Source organism: Anopheles aquasalis, chromosome 3 (genome assembly GCF_943734665.1).
Source record: "Anopheles aquasalis chromosome 3, idAnoAquaMG_Q_19, whole genome shotgun sequence".
Lineage (NCBI taxonomy): Eukaryota > Metazoa > Arthropoda > Insecta > Diptera > Culicidae > Anopheles > Anopheles aquasalis.
In genome coordinates, this window is record NC_064878.1 from 63138549 (window position 1) to 63155034 (window position 16486).

General features: G+C 48.1%; 1 protein-coding gene across 1 annotated transcript in view; it reads right to left on the minus strand.

Moving 5' to 3' along the window:
* Nucleotides 1–10354, minus strand: part of LOC126577592 (supervillin) — a 133988-nt gene extending 123634 nt beyond the window's left edge. Inside the window, exon 1 of the mRNA XM_050239334.1 lies at nt 9248–10354. Coding sequence (XP_050095291.1) covers nt 9248–9262 — 15 coding nt within the window. The 5' untranslated portion in view covers nt 9263–10354. The remainder of the gene's footprint in view (nt 1–9247) is intronic.
* Between the last annotated feature and the right edge of the window lie 6132 nt (nt 10355–16486).

Here is a 16486-nt window from a genome sequence, read left to right on the forward strand (position 1 = left end):
CTTCATCAGCATTTATGACGCGAGCTTCGAGCTCGCTCCGAGCGCTATAGTGATCCTGCAATTGAAAACCAGTTCCTTTCGAGTCCGTCAACCGTCGGTGAGCTCGAACAGAAAAAGGGGGACAGGGAATGCGACGGGACGACAAACAATTCTCGCTCTAATTGAAAATCCTGTTTCACATCTGGCCCTCGTGTCTCCGTGGCAGCCTTTCGGTTCCAGAAGGATTTTTATAACCCCTCGCAACCCGTTTCCCCCGCCCTGGTTTCGATGATGAATATCCCCTCAATCAGTGCGCCGCTTCACTGATCGCGCGCCTGGATGCGTTGCGGTAAAGGAATTTGAAATCCTTTTCCCTCCCTGTTTGCCTTCCATTGTTGTTCCAATCTCCGCAGCATCTAAAAGGGGCTCGAAGCAAACAACGGGAGGTGGCCAGGAGGGGAATTAAGGAGCTTTTATGATTGCACTGTTCTATGATTGTCGAGGATCATATGTATTTTTTTTTATGCTGCATTCTAGAACCTCTGCTTAGCTGCAACGAGAAGCGAGTGACGACGAGGACGAGTTGCGTGTTGCTTGCGTGCTACTCGAGTTCAAGATGGACAACAAGGAAATTGCATTTAATGATTTGTCCGAGAGGACAATCTGTTCAAAACAAGAAGAGAAGAAGAGAAAAGGAAAGAAGAAGAAAAAAGGAGAGAAGAAAAAAAACAATCGCCAACAAGCGCCTCCTGAAGCGTGCCTACCGCTCTCTCGCTCGCTCGCTCGATGGATTCCATCCGTGGGCCAAGGTAATTTGACGCAACGCGACGCTGACTCGAGACTCCGCTAGGCATCGACCAGGCATCCACTGTCCAAGGGCTGCCTCACTAAAGGGCTAATGGCCCCTAGATAATTAAAATCGATAAACCGGCCACCATTCCAGCCACTGGATGTATCGGAGAGCACATGTGTCAGCTGTCAAGCTTCCGCCATCCGCCGTATCCGTATATGCATCCTCGCGAACGTGGCGCTTCCGGTCGCTTGCCACGCGTGGTGCGCGGTGTGCTTGACTAACCTTCAAAACGTGATCGTCACTAGTGTGTCTCTCGTGAGATGCAACAACCAAGATCGGATCGTGACGTGTGCTGAGGTGCGTTGCACCCTCCCCCCCGAGCTTACCCGTTAAAGGCAGGACGCAATCTGTCAACGCGCCACTCGTGGCTGTTGCGCGGAAGCCCACAGAGCCTTGGAGTTCCACCGCGTGGCCGTGTGATGGATGGACCGATCTCGTGTGTTCAACGCGAGCAACTTTCGCATTTCGAATCCGTTGCTGTTGCCGTTTGCCCGTTGCCCGTTGGGACATACCTGGCTGCCCTGGCTGTAGAGGGGTGCGGCAGCACGATATGGTCGACGACGAGACCATAAAAAAGGCCATCGAGCGACCATCTCGATTACGTCAGTGGGTTGTGGGTTGAGTTGCTGCGTGTCGCTTTTCACTTTACACACAGGTTTTGCACTTTCCCGGTTCAAACCTTCGACCCTGGCATGGCTGTGAGCCATATGAGCTGGCCATTTCCGTGTACTGTGTGCGAGTGTGTTTGTGGCCGCCCCGTGGCACTGGAGTGGCTTCACTTTCTTGACGCACGAGCTGCGGACACCACTTGATGGTACAGGGATTGGGGCATTTGCATCTCAGGTACAGGTAGCATGGTTCAACCCGGGGCGGAATTTGGCTCCATTTTTTGGTGGATCAAAGTAGCCCCCCTGCACAAGAGTACCGCTTTGACAATTCCAAGTGACAGCCAGCAGATGAGAGCCTATCACGCGGCTCCTGACGATATGAGGTCGATGAGTTGTTGTTTGGAGTCGGAGAGTAGATCTTCTTGAAGTACATCAACTTCAGGAAGTTCAAGTATCATCCCACTGTATTGGCTCTTCAGATCGTAGGTTTTTTTTTGGGAAAACGATCCACCTCGAGCGAGGTGTAGGCCACACAACAACAGCTTCAAGAACCATAACAACTGTCACCACAATCTTGCGTAGGTGCGCGAGCTCTAATACCCAATAATCATTGTGTCATAAACTGACTGACACAATGCCACATTCAACGCCCCGTCGCCCCTTTGAGTGCGCGCGCATTCTGAACAGAAACGTTCGGGCGCGCGTTCTTCTTCTGCTCCTGCCGCGCCAATCAACGCGCGCTCACCTCAATCCCAAGGGCCGATGTTTTGACTTGCTTTTGATTGCCCTAACGGTACACAATGGGTGCGGCCGAATGGTCGTCGGGGAATCTCCGGCGAAGAACAAAGCAACAGCCATCCAATCCAGCAGAGATCGATTCTCTTCTCAGGCCTATCGATGCTCGTCTGGAATGATATCGCGCGCAGGACGGGGAGATCGCTTTTTGGGACACACAGAAACCCCCCGTTCGCTCCTGTCTCTTCCAGCTTAAAAGGTCAGCCAAGCCAAGGTGCTTGTTCTTGGGCAGCTACAGTTCTGCGGCCACGTTGCTGATGCACATCCCCAACCGTGCAGTAAGTGGCCCCCTTGTTGGGCTCGGAAGAAAGTCACTGGCTCGAGAAGTCCCCCCGGGGGGGGTCGAGGGCCGTGACTCCCACAAGGTGCTGCCCAGTGGGGACAGGCCAGCGGTATCGGACTTAATAGGTCGAGAGGTTGGAGGCGCGAGACGAGCGACCGAGAATCCGGAATGATGCTGGGGATGTACTGTGCAGCCACCCGGAAATCACCATCCCGGCCGAATGGGGCCCAAAGGGCCATCGAATGGCAGATGAAATTGATCCGTTCTGATTGACTTTGACACGCTGATCGCGCCGCTCGCGTGTATGTGTGTAGGGCTGAGGCATCCCCCCTCGACGCTAACTGGGCCACTGCTGTGTCTAGATGGCAGTCCGGTTCACCTCGATGCCAGTCGATGACGGCGTAAATGGTGAACCTTCCCATCTCCGGGCCAGCCGGCAGGGGTGCACACGGTTGATGACTTGACTCAAAAGGGCCGAGCTCTCTGGTCTGGTCGGGTCCCCGGTGATAAATAATGTAAACAGCAATTAGCTCTACTACCCTGCACCTCCAAGCCAGAACGCAAGTCGTCGTCGTCGTTCTGTGTCTTCGGCCACTTTACGGCTACGCGATAGGTGGGATTTAAATAAGCCCCCCCCCCCCCCCCCCCCCGGTCCCCGGCGACTCCGGACGCCTGCAGTTTGGTTGGTCGGTGTATGGTCGGCCTTCTTCTTTTAAGTTCTGCCGCAAGCCGCGAAGTCTATGCGTAACGGAGGCCTAACGAACAACCGACCGTTCTCTGTTCAAATTCGAGCAGCGCCTACTGTGCGCGGAAGGATGAAGGAGCCATATGATGGATGACAATTGAGCTGAGGCCTACTACTGATGCTGCTCTGTTACTACTAGGTTCTGATGGTGCAACTCCAGAAAACAACGGACCCGGACCGGCCACCGTCAATTAAGCCACGGAAGCGAACTACCAGATAAAGCCATTAGCCAACTCCCAGCATTACGGGGGGGACGGGGGGAATTTCCAGGCGTGCATTTGATCCTCCCCCTTCCACCACTCAACCTGCCCTAGAACGCCAATAATTAAAACTTATTCTTCACGGTTAGAGGCTCCACGCGCGTCTCCCGCTCAAAAAGCGGCGCACGAGAGCGAAGAAAGCCAAATGGCGCCATCGACCATCGACCTACAAAGGGACGGTTTGGGGGGTGCCCAACCCCCCAGTCCAGTCCAGTGGATGCGGGCCTCTAATGGGGTTGAAGCGAAAAATTAAGCGGCAATAATTCGGTTTGTCATTCGCGCATCTCGCTCACCCGACCGAGGCTATTGAGGTGAAGTGGAGTGAAATTGGAAACAATTCGTTTCTGCTTGATGCCCTCGTCTGAATTCCATGCGTGATTTCACGACGCAGAAAGGGAGAGAGTGAGAGGCAGAGGGAGAGAAGTCAGGCCAAGCCAGGCCCCTTTGTCACGCAAAAGTATGCGCGACGAATGGCGATGTCGCAGGCCCGGGGCCACACCGGTAAGGCACCGTGGCGCAATGGCGTCGTGTCGTCTGTGGTGGCCAAAGATGCGTGCCTAAACTCCCGTTTCGGTTGCTGATGCTGGGTTTTTTCTATGCTTCAACGTTTTCTTGCTGTCCAACAATCCAAAAAGACAACGTGCCAGGTGTCTGGGACTGCACAAAGTTTAAATTCACCTCTAAACACTTTTTGAAGTTATGTATCTGCTCCATTTTCCCAAGAATAACGTATAATTCTCTCGTTTTCTGTTCTGTTTTCTGAGGATTGTTAACGAAGTCAATTTCGATCAATTTTCCCTCCCAGCTACAGGCAATTCCCTGTGGCAGAACATGTGTTTATCGAATCAAAAGAAGAACTTCCATCGCTTCGATTCTCAAACACTCAACAAAAGCCTAAATGATACGATCGTTACTCGCGTATTAGCAGCAACAATCGGGATATGGAATTGACGTAATCAAAAAGATGGACGATGGCAAAGGAAGACAACGAATCCCGAATTCATATTAATTGCCCCCTTTCCTTGTGCAGACGAATGCAGAAGGGAAAACACCCGAGCCACCAAAAACCAACCACCAGAACTGACCTGAGAGAATCGACCATCTGTGTTCCCTGCCGAGCAACAACAACAACAACAACACATTGTTGTTCGAGAAGGAAAAGGATACCCCTTAACGCACCGCAACCGATGGCAGACGATGATTCAATTGCCCACATGTTATGTACTCCCGTTCCCCTCCTTCTCCCTCTATCTGTGCGTACCTTCCATCTGGTCCTGGGACCTGCATCCAGCCTCGCAAATGCTCATGGAATTGGATTGGCTCTTCCTGGCCTGGCGATGGTTTTGTGGTTTTGTTTCCCCGATATCGAGTTCTCGGGTGTATCAGGCACACACAGCGAGTCCAAAAACGGACAGACACAGAATCGGAGACCGGAGAAAAGCACCAAGAAGAAGGAGAAACGCATCAACTGGACTGGCGGATGCACCAAACGGGCGCACGCAAAAAAAACCAGAATATCATCCAAAAGATCGGATCCGAGTTGCGAAAAGGGCAAGAAAGCGAAACTGAAGCGAAGGTGACGACGATGATGATGACGACGAGGAGGAGGAGGAAGGTGATGATGATGCAATCCTCGGTGCACCACCAGGGAGCTCGAAATCTTAAAGGAGAACCGGATTACAGGTGCTCGGGCTGGCTGCTGTGGCTAGAGGAAAACGAAACTCCTGCCGAACAACGCGTCCTCATCGAACTCTTATCTCACCAAAAACCCTAGGGGCCCTTTACCCCTTACGAGTACGATTAAGATGTCACCAAAAAGCGGGTACGACCGCGGGATCGAGTCGATTAGGAGGAAACAGCCGTGGTGACAACTTTCATTGCCCACCTCAACTCTCCGATGCTTCTCCGGCAGATAAGCGGAGAAAAATAAGAGAGAAGAAAAAAAATTAAGGGAAAAGGCACTTTGACCTCACGAGGTATCGTGACCACGCCAACGAGTCCAACGATCCAGTCAGCCAACCAGTCAGCCAGTCAGCCAGCCGGTTGCCATTGAAATCCCCATCGGATCGGGGGTTTCTCCAGTGAAAGTTTTGTTTTTATTGTTTTCCAAAAGAGAGAAAGAAAGAAAAAAAGCGCTTTCCAGACGACGGCGACTTGGACGGTGGTCGAGTCGACAAGTGGTCGGACAAATCAGCAACAGCAGAGTAGCAGACCCTAAACTGGCCTTACCTCACCACAAGGCACCGACTGGCTACCGGCGTTAGCTGCCGTCAACGGGCGCAGCAAGGGCTCGTCGATGCTGATTAGACGCTGATCTCGGAGAGGAAGCGCGGAGGAGATTCGTTTTAAATTGGGTTTTAATTTAGCATTCCCTCACGAAACGGTCACCGGCCACATGGTTGCTGGCCAGCCACACGTGAGCGTGCCAGTGTGGGTTGACGGCGCATGGTTATGTATTTATGCGGTGGCCCGGGGGGGAAACCGTTTGCTACACTTTCCAAAAACGGATTCCCCTCGTGCGATCGACCTCAGCGCCACCGCACACACGCGTGTGGTTGAGGCAAACGGTGTTTTTTTGGCAACCTCTAGCCCCCGGAGCCCGAGGTTTGTCGCGTCCAGTTACGGTATCGTACGCGGCGTGGTTCGAATGTGTGACCGAGAAAGTTCAACCAAACGGTCCCCTTGGTGTGTGCGTGTCAGTTAGGAGTTGAATTATGCATGATCGTAGCAGATCTTTAACGGCCTCCTATAACGCCACTGACCACCGACGCTCTTGACCGACTCCAGCCTAAGTCACTGTGCGCGGAAATGTTTCCGTTTTTCTTTTAAAAACCAGCGGACTTTTCATTCCGGTGAAAAGCGATTTCCACGACACACGCCGTGGCGGTGGCGTTAATTGTTTTCATTTATTTACCTCGAACCCCTAAGAGCCATTCATTAGTTTCTTGCCCAAAAAAAAAACAGGATCGCTTTTGGCTGAGCGGTTGCGTTATTACATTTTTTTTTCATTCGCTTTATTTTTGGGAGAAAAAAGTGCCAAAAACATTACCAAGCATAGAGCGCTCTTTTCCCACCAGAGCAACATATGCGCGCGCCCGTACGAGACCGTTAGGTGGTGGGATTAGGGTCTCTTTCAGCACCTTTAAATTGAATTTTAACTAGCTTTTTTGTTATTGAGGAGCAGAAACCGTACACCCCAAAAAGGGGCATAACGCCAACCGAAATTGCGTTCGGTCACCTGCCGGTGTCCGTGTTTGGCAAACGGTTTTTTTTCCCGAAATCCTACCGTAATGATCGCTTAGAATCGCTTTACAACGAGCGGGAATGGATGCGTCATGCGATGCGAATCATTACCGGCACACTCTTCCCCTCTGTCTCTCTTCCAGCATCGTTTTGAGATACAAAAGCCCAGTTTTGGAGCGACCATTTATGCTGCTGCTTTCTTTCGATGCTTCTTGCTGGTCGCTTTTTCGGTTGGTGATGAATTTCACTTTTGCACCCACAAGCCGGCTTCATTTATCATTTGTGTGGCGTGTTCTTGGTGGATGGTGGAGTGCAGTGGATAGAATAATCGATTTCCCCGAGCTGCGTAGAGCAATACGGCGGGCTAACGGATCACAGAGGACCAGCTGGGTCTCTTCGAGGATTGGTGCTAATTGATTATTTGGTGTTGAGATGCCAGGCTAGCGAGCAACCTGAACTCTACTTATATGGTAAATCGAAAACAACGAGATGAAGAGAATAAAAAAAGAATGAGAGAGGGTGTTAGAGGGCTTCCTTGCCTTCCAAAAATGGTTCTTGGAATGCTGTCCGATTGCCCCCCAAGGGCTAGAGAAGAGCTTATCAAGCTAGCGGCGATGGGGTGCATCACAAGTCAGGCGTTCCAGGAAACGATGGCAACGATCGTGATCAAGAGACGGAGCTGCGAGCGGTAGCCGCAGCATTTAATTTCCTGTCAAAATGTTGGACAGCACCCAGCGGTGCGAGCGCTCGCGATCGGATCGGTTGGTTCTTTTTGGCAAAGACCTTGAAATCTCGCATCTCACGGATTGAAGATGCGGTCACAGAAAACGATCCGAAAACGATCCGCAATCGAACCGAAAAGCGCACAACAGAACAGCAAAACGAAGGAGAAGCCGGAAAGCATAATGCATAATTTTCACTTTGTTTAGGAAGAAGCGCCTCCACCACCCACCCAGTCCCGGTAATCCTCTCGTAAAGTCCTCCCGGCGAAGGAAGAGAATCCGAAATTCACTTCGCGTTCCGGTGCGATTGCGGTTCGAAAACCCTCAATCAGCGGGGCTGGCGTGTTTCTGTAATCCAGCGAAACGAAAGACTGCACCAAGCGACGAACCCTGATTCTTCTTCTTCGGTTGCAGCAGCAGCAGCAGCAGCAGCGCGCTGGAGGAAGGTCTCGGCAAACACACAAATTATGACGATCGTACGGCCGTCGTCGACGCTGCCGGAGACCAATTTATCGAACTGACATGATCCTTTCGAGCCGGAGCTCAACACGCAAGGAGGAAGAGCGAACCCTAAAGCACCATCCTCCCTAGAAGGAGGAGTTCTTCATATGATGCGCGTCTGCGTCCTCGAGGACGCAGCAGAAGGGCGCAAAAGGCTCGCACGCAGGGAAAAGGGATCCCAATTTGGGAAGCTGGGATTGATGATGGGATCCGTGGTGATGCTGGTGGTGGTTGGTGTGACCTCATGTTGATCGATGATCGAGCGGGGAGGACGCTGTATCCTTCAAGGGGATTCCATTTTTTTCTTACATTTCCGTACGGTGATCTCGAGCGCAAGGCAAACACAGACACAAAAGAGTAGTGAAGGGAAGGAGGTGGTTGGGAGGGGGATTGTTTACCACCCGCTAATTCAGGCTGGTATGCGAAGGACACACGACGGTCGCAACAGATCGATCCTCAGGAACCCTCCCCGCGGGAGAAGGTTCGGATTCAGCGCTCGAGGATCACGGTTGGGAATTTGATCAAAAGAATTATCCCAAAAGAAGCGACGATCAACGAGCGACCTCAAGGTGCGATCGAGACACGCAAACGAGCTCCATACCGAGGAGTGAAGTGACTGCGGATCATGTTTCGAACACAAAATCGAAGTATCACCAAAGATGGACCCCGCAAACAATTGCACCATGATTAAGGACACCGAGGCGAGGACGATCACACCCTGGACGATGAAAAGAATTTACTGCCAGCTAGCCGTTGAGTGTCACAGACTGTGGCAACCACGGCACGAACAAATTGTTGTTTACCTTGGCCATGGCGCCCTGACCTTTACCGATCGTCGACGAGGAAGGAAGTAGCTGGCTTATGATTGCGCACACTGATTACGCCGCGACATGCCACCTTATTGTCGAAGATCGACGTGTCGGATAGCGACGTGTCAAAGATATGGTCGCTGCCGGTCAAGGGCAACGACGCAGAGTGGCCGAGGGGAGTTTGAATGAGAAGGCAATGGATGGATGGAGGTGTCTGTGTCTTTAGAGGTAGCCGCCGTCAATAGCTTCTTCGGGGGAAATTCCAAACATTTGCTATTTGACAACGAAAAACCGGCAAGTGGTTTGGTTCACACGCCCTCACGGGTAGCATTCCTGGTCAGGACCTTCCGCAAATGGTACCCGGGACACGGGTTTCATTTCGAGACTGTAAAACATCCCTCGTTCTACCCGATTCCCCCGGACGCCTTCGATCCACGGTGGACTCTTACCTGTACCAGATACATCCTTTCCAAGTCAGACTTTCCGTGGCTACCAAGCAAGCAATCTGTCCACTCCTGTAAGACTCCTGTGACACGGGAGCTTCCACCGCGCACCAGCGCGTTCTTGTTCGACTCGATAAAAGACACAAACAGATCACCACTGGCCTCACTGGTCACGTTGTGCCACGGTTCTGGTGCGAGCCCTTCAATGTTGGCCGCGCGAATCGATAATACACCTGAGGCCGGGCCAAAGGGAACAGATTTCCGAGCGTACACAAAACACACACCAGGTAATGCACAGACAGGGCGGGAAAAATCGATACCAACAACCGACTGTGCACGCCGCGCGGTTACGTCGTTTGGCCTCTCGAGGATGGTCTGGTTGCGTGCTTGCCCCCGTCTGTCTTCGCCACTGTCCCACTGTACAGCAGGTTGTTTGCGTGTTTCAAGTCGTCGTCGTGTCGAGGATATCGATTCGCCAAGCACTACATCATCATCACCATCCACCACCAATCACTTTGTGCGAACGCTTGTTCTATTGTTGCAACAAACGCATCCTAGTAGACCATTCTACCAGAAGCGAAACTGCGAATGGTTGCGTCTGAACAACACTAACAGCTCCTTGGGCTCGATCGGGATGTCTGTCGACACTCTGGCGTCTCCCGAAAAATTAATTATTCATATCGGCCGGCCACAGGCGTTTTTTTTTGTGAAAGTTTCCAAGCTCGCACTCACACACTCGGACGATTGGCGATTCGTCAGGCGACGGTGACGATCGCGGCGGGACACACTTTCGCCTTCCGTTGACACGTTGAACGGACGTTCGCACTATCGCGCTGTGTCGCGGGCACCGGAGCGATGCTTTTCCGGTGTTCCACTCCCGCTGGTCACAAGAAGCAACCCACTTCTAACAACGCACTTCAAGCACGGGAAAATAAAACAATCCGGTGGTCACACCTGGAACCTTCACGCTTGGGCACGCGAGTGCGAAGGAACGAAGGACGCTCCGATGTCCGTTCGCGTCTGTTGTTGTTTGTGTTGTGGCGCAAAACAAAAAAACGACGCCTTAGCTTGCACGCTTCTTCGCTTCTCTTCGGGCGTGTGTGGACGCGATCACGTTTCGAGGGCGAGTGCCGGCCAAGAGTGCGCTCGATCCGGCGGCGAGTTCCATGCAAGCGCATGATCTCGTGGTGAACATGATCCTCATGCTCAGCATGAATGAAAGAGTCCCGTGGTCCGGTGTTGCGGCAGCATGGTTCTCGTGTCTCCGGGAGTATGAAATTGCCGGCAACAGGGAAGACACTGTTATGCTTTATCTTGTCTGGTGCATCTGGTGCGTGTTAACAAACAACAAAACTTGCAACCAGTCGGCGAACTTTCTGTCCGTAGAGTTTAAAATATTGACCGAGTATTCAGTTTTTAACTAATTCAGAGCTTAGTTTAAACTTCTGATAGCTTGCTTGAAATTCCATGGTACTTTTTTGTAACAGATCTTTTCCTCAAATTCCTCCTTGGATTTAAATGCCGACAATTTAAAGCAAACAACCGAACGCGCGGTTTCTCGTGCATCGCGTCCACTCACTGAGTGCCTTGTATCTCCACTCTTTTCCAGAGAGCATAAACATTTGAGAAAATAAATTCTTGTTTTAGGCCCTTTGTTGCTTTGCTGATGTGAAAAGAGTGGAGTTTAACACTGTAATTTGTTTTGGTTATATTTTTAGAATTTTACTGGGTTTCCTGCACCCTTCCATAATATGTATATTTCAGCGATTTTGTGTTTCATCTAAACGGAGTTTGGCGAGTGGAACGGAGTGGAGTTTTGAGCGCAAGAGAAACGCTCAGAGAAAAATATGCTCGGCGTTGTGCATGCTCGCTGAGAGAAAGGGAGCCACTCACTAGGATAGTGGGTGCGAATCTTTGAAGCGGTTTAAATTTATTTCCACAATCTTTTTTCTGATCAGACCAACTGAGTTTCAATCGTATTATTCAAAACATATTGCGCAGTTTGGCTATTGATAGCTTCATGTTTTGTGCAACGTGGTTTCTGTTGACAGCTTTCTTTGTGCGGTATTATCAGTCCAGATAACAAACATCTCGACCAGCGCGAATCCAAGGCCAGAGACACAACAGATTCCCCGAAAACATCTGCGAGACATTGTTTAAAGAGAAGCTTCTCGACCGATCGTCTGAACATGTAATACAAACAATTCATAGGTATCAACAAAAAAGGTTTAACGGAACTGCCGACAGAAATTGGACTATAAAACGACTGATCTATCGAAGAAAAATCAAGTTCAAGTTCAAATCGTCGTACAGTAATACCGACAAGCATCTACAAGCCTTCAAAATGAAGTTCTCATTGGCTATCCTGCTGCTGGGCATCCTTGCTGTGATTGCCTTCGCCGAAGCGCTGCCCCAAGAGTACGAGAAGTATGCTGAAGAGCAAGCTAAAATCGCAGCTCAGGGCAGATTCTGCGAGAGAAGACCGTTGCTGTGCGAGATCGTTATAAAGATCATTGATAAATTGTTATCATAAACTACCGCAGGGCAACTAGCTGCAGACTAGCTGTCGCAGAGAGTCCCTCGATTGAAGCATCGCTAATAAAACGATTGAAAATTAAGTCAAATTCGTGACATTATGTTCGGGTGGAAAATAAAAAATCTCTAAATTCATCTAAAAACCGCAAAACATGACACGTAGATTCGTATTCCACAATTTTGTTTTCCATGCAATGTGTGCTAAACGTGTCGCTTGTCGAGTACTGTATAAACACATGACATCTGGAATGGGTGGGTAAAACCAGAATCTGCTTTGCCGTAACTAAACATTGCTATACAGCGTCTTGGAAAATACTTTGAGAAAAGAATCTCCTACTCCGGGTTGCTAGCGCGTGGAGGGAAAAAGGAGTTTAGTAAGGAACAATGTTATTTCAGTTTTTTCAGGATTAAAATACATCGCAATAAACGTTCCTTATTGAACAACACGAGAAATTTAAAAAGTAGAATAATGCTAAATCGTACTAATAAGCCCTGGAAAACATTTTCTAAGCAATGTTTAACAAAAGAATTATGAACGCATGTTAAAATGCCTCTGATCAAGGCTGTAAGTGAGCAAACTCCAGAATCGCACAACCTATACAATCACAAATAAAAACTGTCTTGGCTATAAAAAGACTGATGAATCGCAGATATGTTATTCAAGTTCAAATCGAGCTTCAGCAGCACAAACAATACCATCCAGCATGAAGCTCTCGATCGCGTTTCTTTTACTAAGCTTCCTCGTCTTGATATCCTTCTCTCAAGCGTTCCCCCAAGACTACGATGGAAAGTATGCTGAATTGGAGGCCAAAGCTATACTTTTGGGAGGAAAATTCTGCGATACATACCCACTGCTGTGCGATATTGTTAAAAAGATTATTGACAAATTGTTATCGTAAACTGTAGACAATCTCCCATCTATCCTAGTTGCAATCATCCAAGCAATAGTGGCACATGAGGAACTTGTAATATACATTCTCAAACCCAACTCACTAGTAAGATTTTTTTTGTGCAATCGAAAGAAACGTGTGATGGCACCACTCAAAGGAAAGGATAGTTGTAATACCGTAGAACGCCCCCTTTCTATGATCCACTGGTATGGCATCGCGGACCTCTCTCCTGGCACGGAGCAACATTTCGTTGTTGCCAGAATTTCATCAAGTCCCTGTACATTTCTATTTGCGTGCTCTGATAATATCACATTTTTGGATCATTTGTTCTGTAAAGGTAACAGGTAATTCTGCATTAAGTCTACGTTACATGTTATGTTTTACCATGAAACTTATTCCAACTTCATTTCCATTACTTGTTGTTCCAATTTCAACTCGCACCCCATCTTCTTTAACTTAATTTCATTTGTTGCCTCAAAATGTGCTGTTGTGGGTCGCGGTACGAGCCTCGCACTGGCTACTGTACAAATATTACACATCTGGTATGAACTGTGAAACCAGAGTTTGCAGTCTGACCATTTCTCGAAAACATTTGTTCAACGCTTCGCAACAACGTTTCAAGGGGTGGTGTTGTTTGGGAATCTTGCAAGCTAATGGACTATAAAATTGCCGATCCAACCAAGCGTAGCCACTCACGTTCAAGCTCTAAACTCTGCACGTTGTACTGAGAAGTGCCAAAAATGAAGTTCTCGTTGGTTGTCCTTTTGTTGAGCATTCTTGCTGTGATCACCTTCGTTGAAGCAGCACCGCTAGATGCCCAGGGTACTGGCCTCTGCCGCAGATTACCAAAACTATGCGAAATTATTAGAGAAATATTCACACCGGCCGATGAACCACTGGCACCAGTGGCATCAGTGGCATAACTTGCAATGTACCTCTTTGTAGAAAGAATTTCATTCACTTGAGGCTTCGTAATAAACCCCCAATGAAATAAACTTACATACTTGTGTTCTGTTTTCGAAAACAAGGAAAGAAATATTGATGGATCCGAAATGCGGTTTTTTTACAAACACTCTCTAGATTCTTTGGTTATTGGTTTCCTAATCTAAACGCCACCTGGCATCCATGCGTTGTACTTTAATTGTTCTGCTACGATAATAAGTTGTTTTATTTTTTCAGACACAAAGTTTGTACCAATGCTTATCTCAGTAAGTATGCCATAAAAGTGAGGCGGCGAATTATGCTAGCGTGGCCGAGAATGGAAAAAAATAAAAGAAACTTTCTTTCACAGGATCTTATTTTTCCCGACCCCGAGGTTCCCGACTTGGTTCGTTGTTGTCTCAAAACAAGGTTACTATCGTGCCCGTGCAGCTGAAGTAAATTTCACAAGTCGCCAAAGGACAGCCCATGAAAATTTCATACCTGTGAAAGATGCTGTCGTGGCCCCACACCTCACCTGTACAAATGCAATCAAATTTTTCTTTCCTATATTAACACACATGTAATATTGGTCTTTATTGGTAGTACATCAAATAGAGGAGGCCATCCTGGCAGTTATAACCACCGGCCAATCCACCAACTATGGGAAGTCCTTTTAATAAATCCTCCAATTACTGAGCTTCTACGCAAGCGATCAGAGCTAGAAAGCAAGGCAACAAGAACGCCAACAAGAACTTAATTTTGGATTATTTTCCCGGGATACTTTCTTACGATTTGAACAGAAACTTGAATGACTGCTCCGAGATAGATCCGTGGATTTTATAGTGCATGAATGTTAACCAAAATAAAACCAAGGAAATCGCAAAATGCGATCGAAAAAAATAAAATGAAATGAAAAGCAAGAAAAAGAAAATATGTAAACGATTAGAGAAATATTTACACCGAACGATCAACAGCTGGAAGCTACTTGCTATCCGCTCTGAATTGAAACGATTCAAATGAAGCATTAGTAACAAACCAACAATACAACTTATTTATTTATGCGTACTCTGCCCGTACGAACGATTTCTCGAATAGTCTAGCAATCAAACAATCCACTTGTATTGTTTTCAACGACAAGTTTTTTGTGCAAACCTACAAGGTTATCAAACAACAGGGAACAAATAAGGCCCTATAAAATGCCGAGATCTATCCAGGAGCAGTCAGTCAAGCATAAGTTCGCATCGTGGTAAAGTAACTCTAGCAATCATCCAAAATGAAACTCTTGTTGGTTTTTTTTTTGTTGAGCATTCTTGCAGTAATCGGTTTCGTTGAAGCGCTACCAGTAGGTGCACAGCTGGACAGTTTACTGATCATTACCTACTGCAACTTATGTCCTCCGGCTTGTGAATTTATAATGAGATATGCAGCCCCGTCATTGAACACTTGGCATGAAAATATTCCATTTTACAATAACCTTCAATTTTACAAAACTCTGCGATTGTACCGAGAATCGCAATGGCCCGATGCCCAGAATTGTGAATTGTTAGACGCATTAGTTGACGAATTGCTAAACCGTCGTTGAAATCAACTTACATACTTGTATGCTATTTTCGCCAACAAGGAAAAGACACAATGTAGTCTTTCCACCTAGAGCGTCTGAAAGTGTTGGTGACATTTTGAAAATAAATGAAGCAACAAAGCATAGCAACGACTTCTCTTTTCTGGACAATTACATTAACGACAACAATCGAAAACAATCAACTCTAAAAAAACAAATTTCTTTCAAACACCTAGACTCTGCAACTTTGAACAAGGATTATGCATCTACAGAGCATCAATCAACAAGCGCCGGATAACTTATGCAACCCAAACAGAAAAGAAAAACAAATCGGCACTATCTTTTCGTTGTTAGATTTTTATTCAACCACAGGATTATTTGTTACAAGAAGCTTTTTGCCTGGTCTTGTTACTGAAACATCCTGTGCCACTTCCGTTCTCCGCCATCTTAATGGCTTTACAGTTTGCATTCACATTTATCGTTGGCGTTGCACAAACCAGCTCCTTTACCGGCCAGGAAGCAGCGGGCCGAGCAGAGATTGCTGGCAACGTTGTCATTCGCTTTGCAGATCATACTGTTTATCCCAAACTGGGCATTGGCCGAGGCGAAGAGACCCAACAGCACGAACAACAGCGAAACGATAGCGATCTTCATATTGGGAGCGAACTCGAACTCAACTTTCGAACACTGCGTACACTTTCGATTGTTAGCGGTGCTACGAAGTAACTGATGAGTCTGTGCTTGAGCCCAATTTGATATATGAATACTCTCTACCCGATCGCGTTACGGTGCTTTTTTTTTTTTGTTCACCGTATCACAGTGTGTTTGCACAACCTGGCCGCCTGGCTGAGTGTCTCGGTTGGCCCTAACGAGCGTTCAAGGTGCTTTTCTTTGAGGCAATATACTACAACCCCTAAGTTAGTCACCGAACAAAAACTGAGTCGTATGTTAGTGTTCTAGAATTTGATTCGTTTGAATCTCAGAATCGGAGGCCACGTGTCGCCCGTTGATCCGGAGAACCTTCTAGCTCATTTCTAGCTGTTTAACCAGCTGTGTGTGACTGACGCTTCAAAGCGATGAAGCACAGAAAACGGTCCCAACAAACAACGCATATGGTTTTGCCCTTGAGCGACCAAAGGCCCTGAAAGTTTATCTGAGGAACTGATTTCCTATCGAAATATTGAAGGACAAATCGGGTAGCTCATCTTGCCATGTGCTTTATCAAACCGGGCATTGATTCATTACGACAACAACGAGTTGTGAACGAGAAGGGGAAGCATCAGCAACAGGTAGTTCGACAGTAAGAACATTGTAACGCACGTTACTCTGAGATAAGCTAGA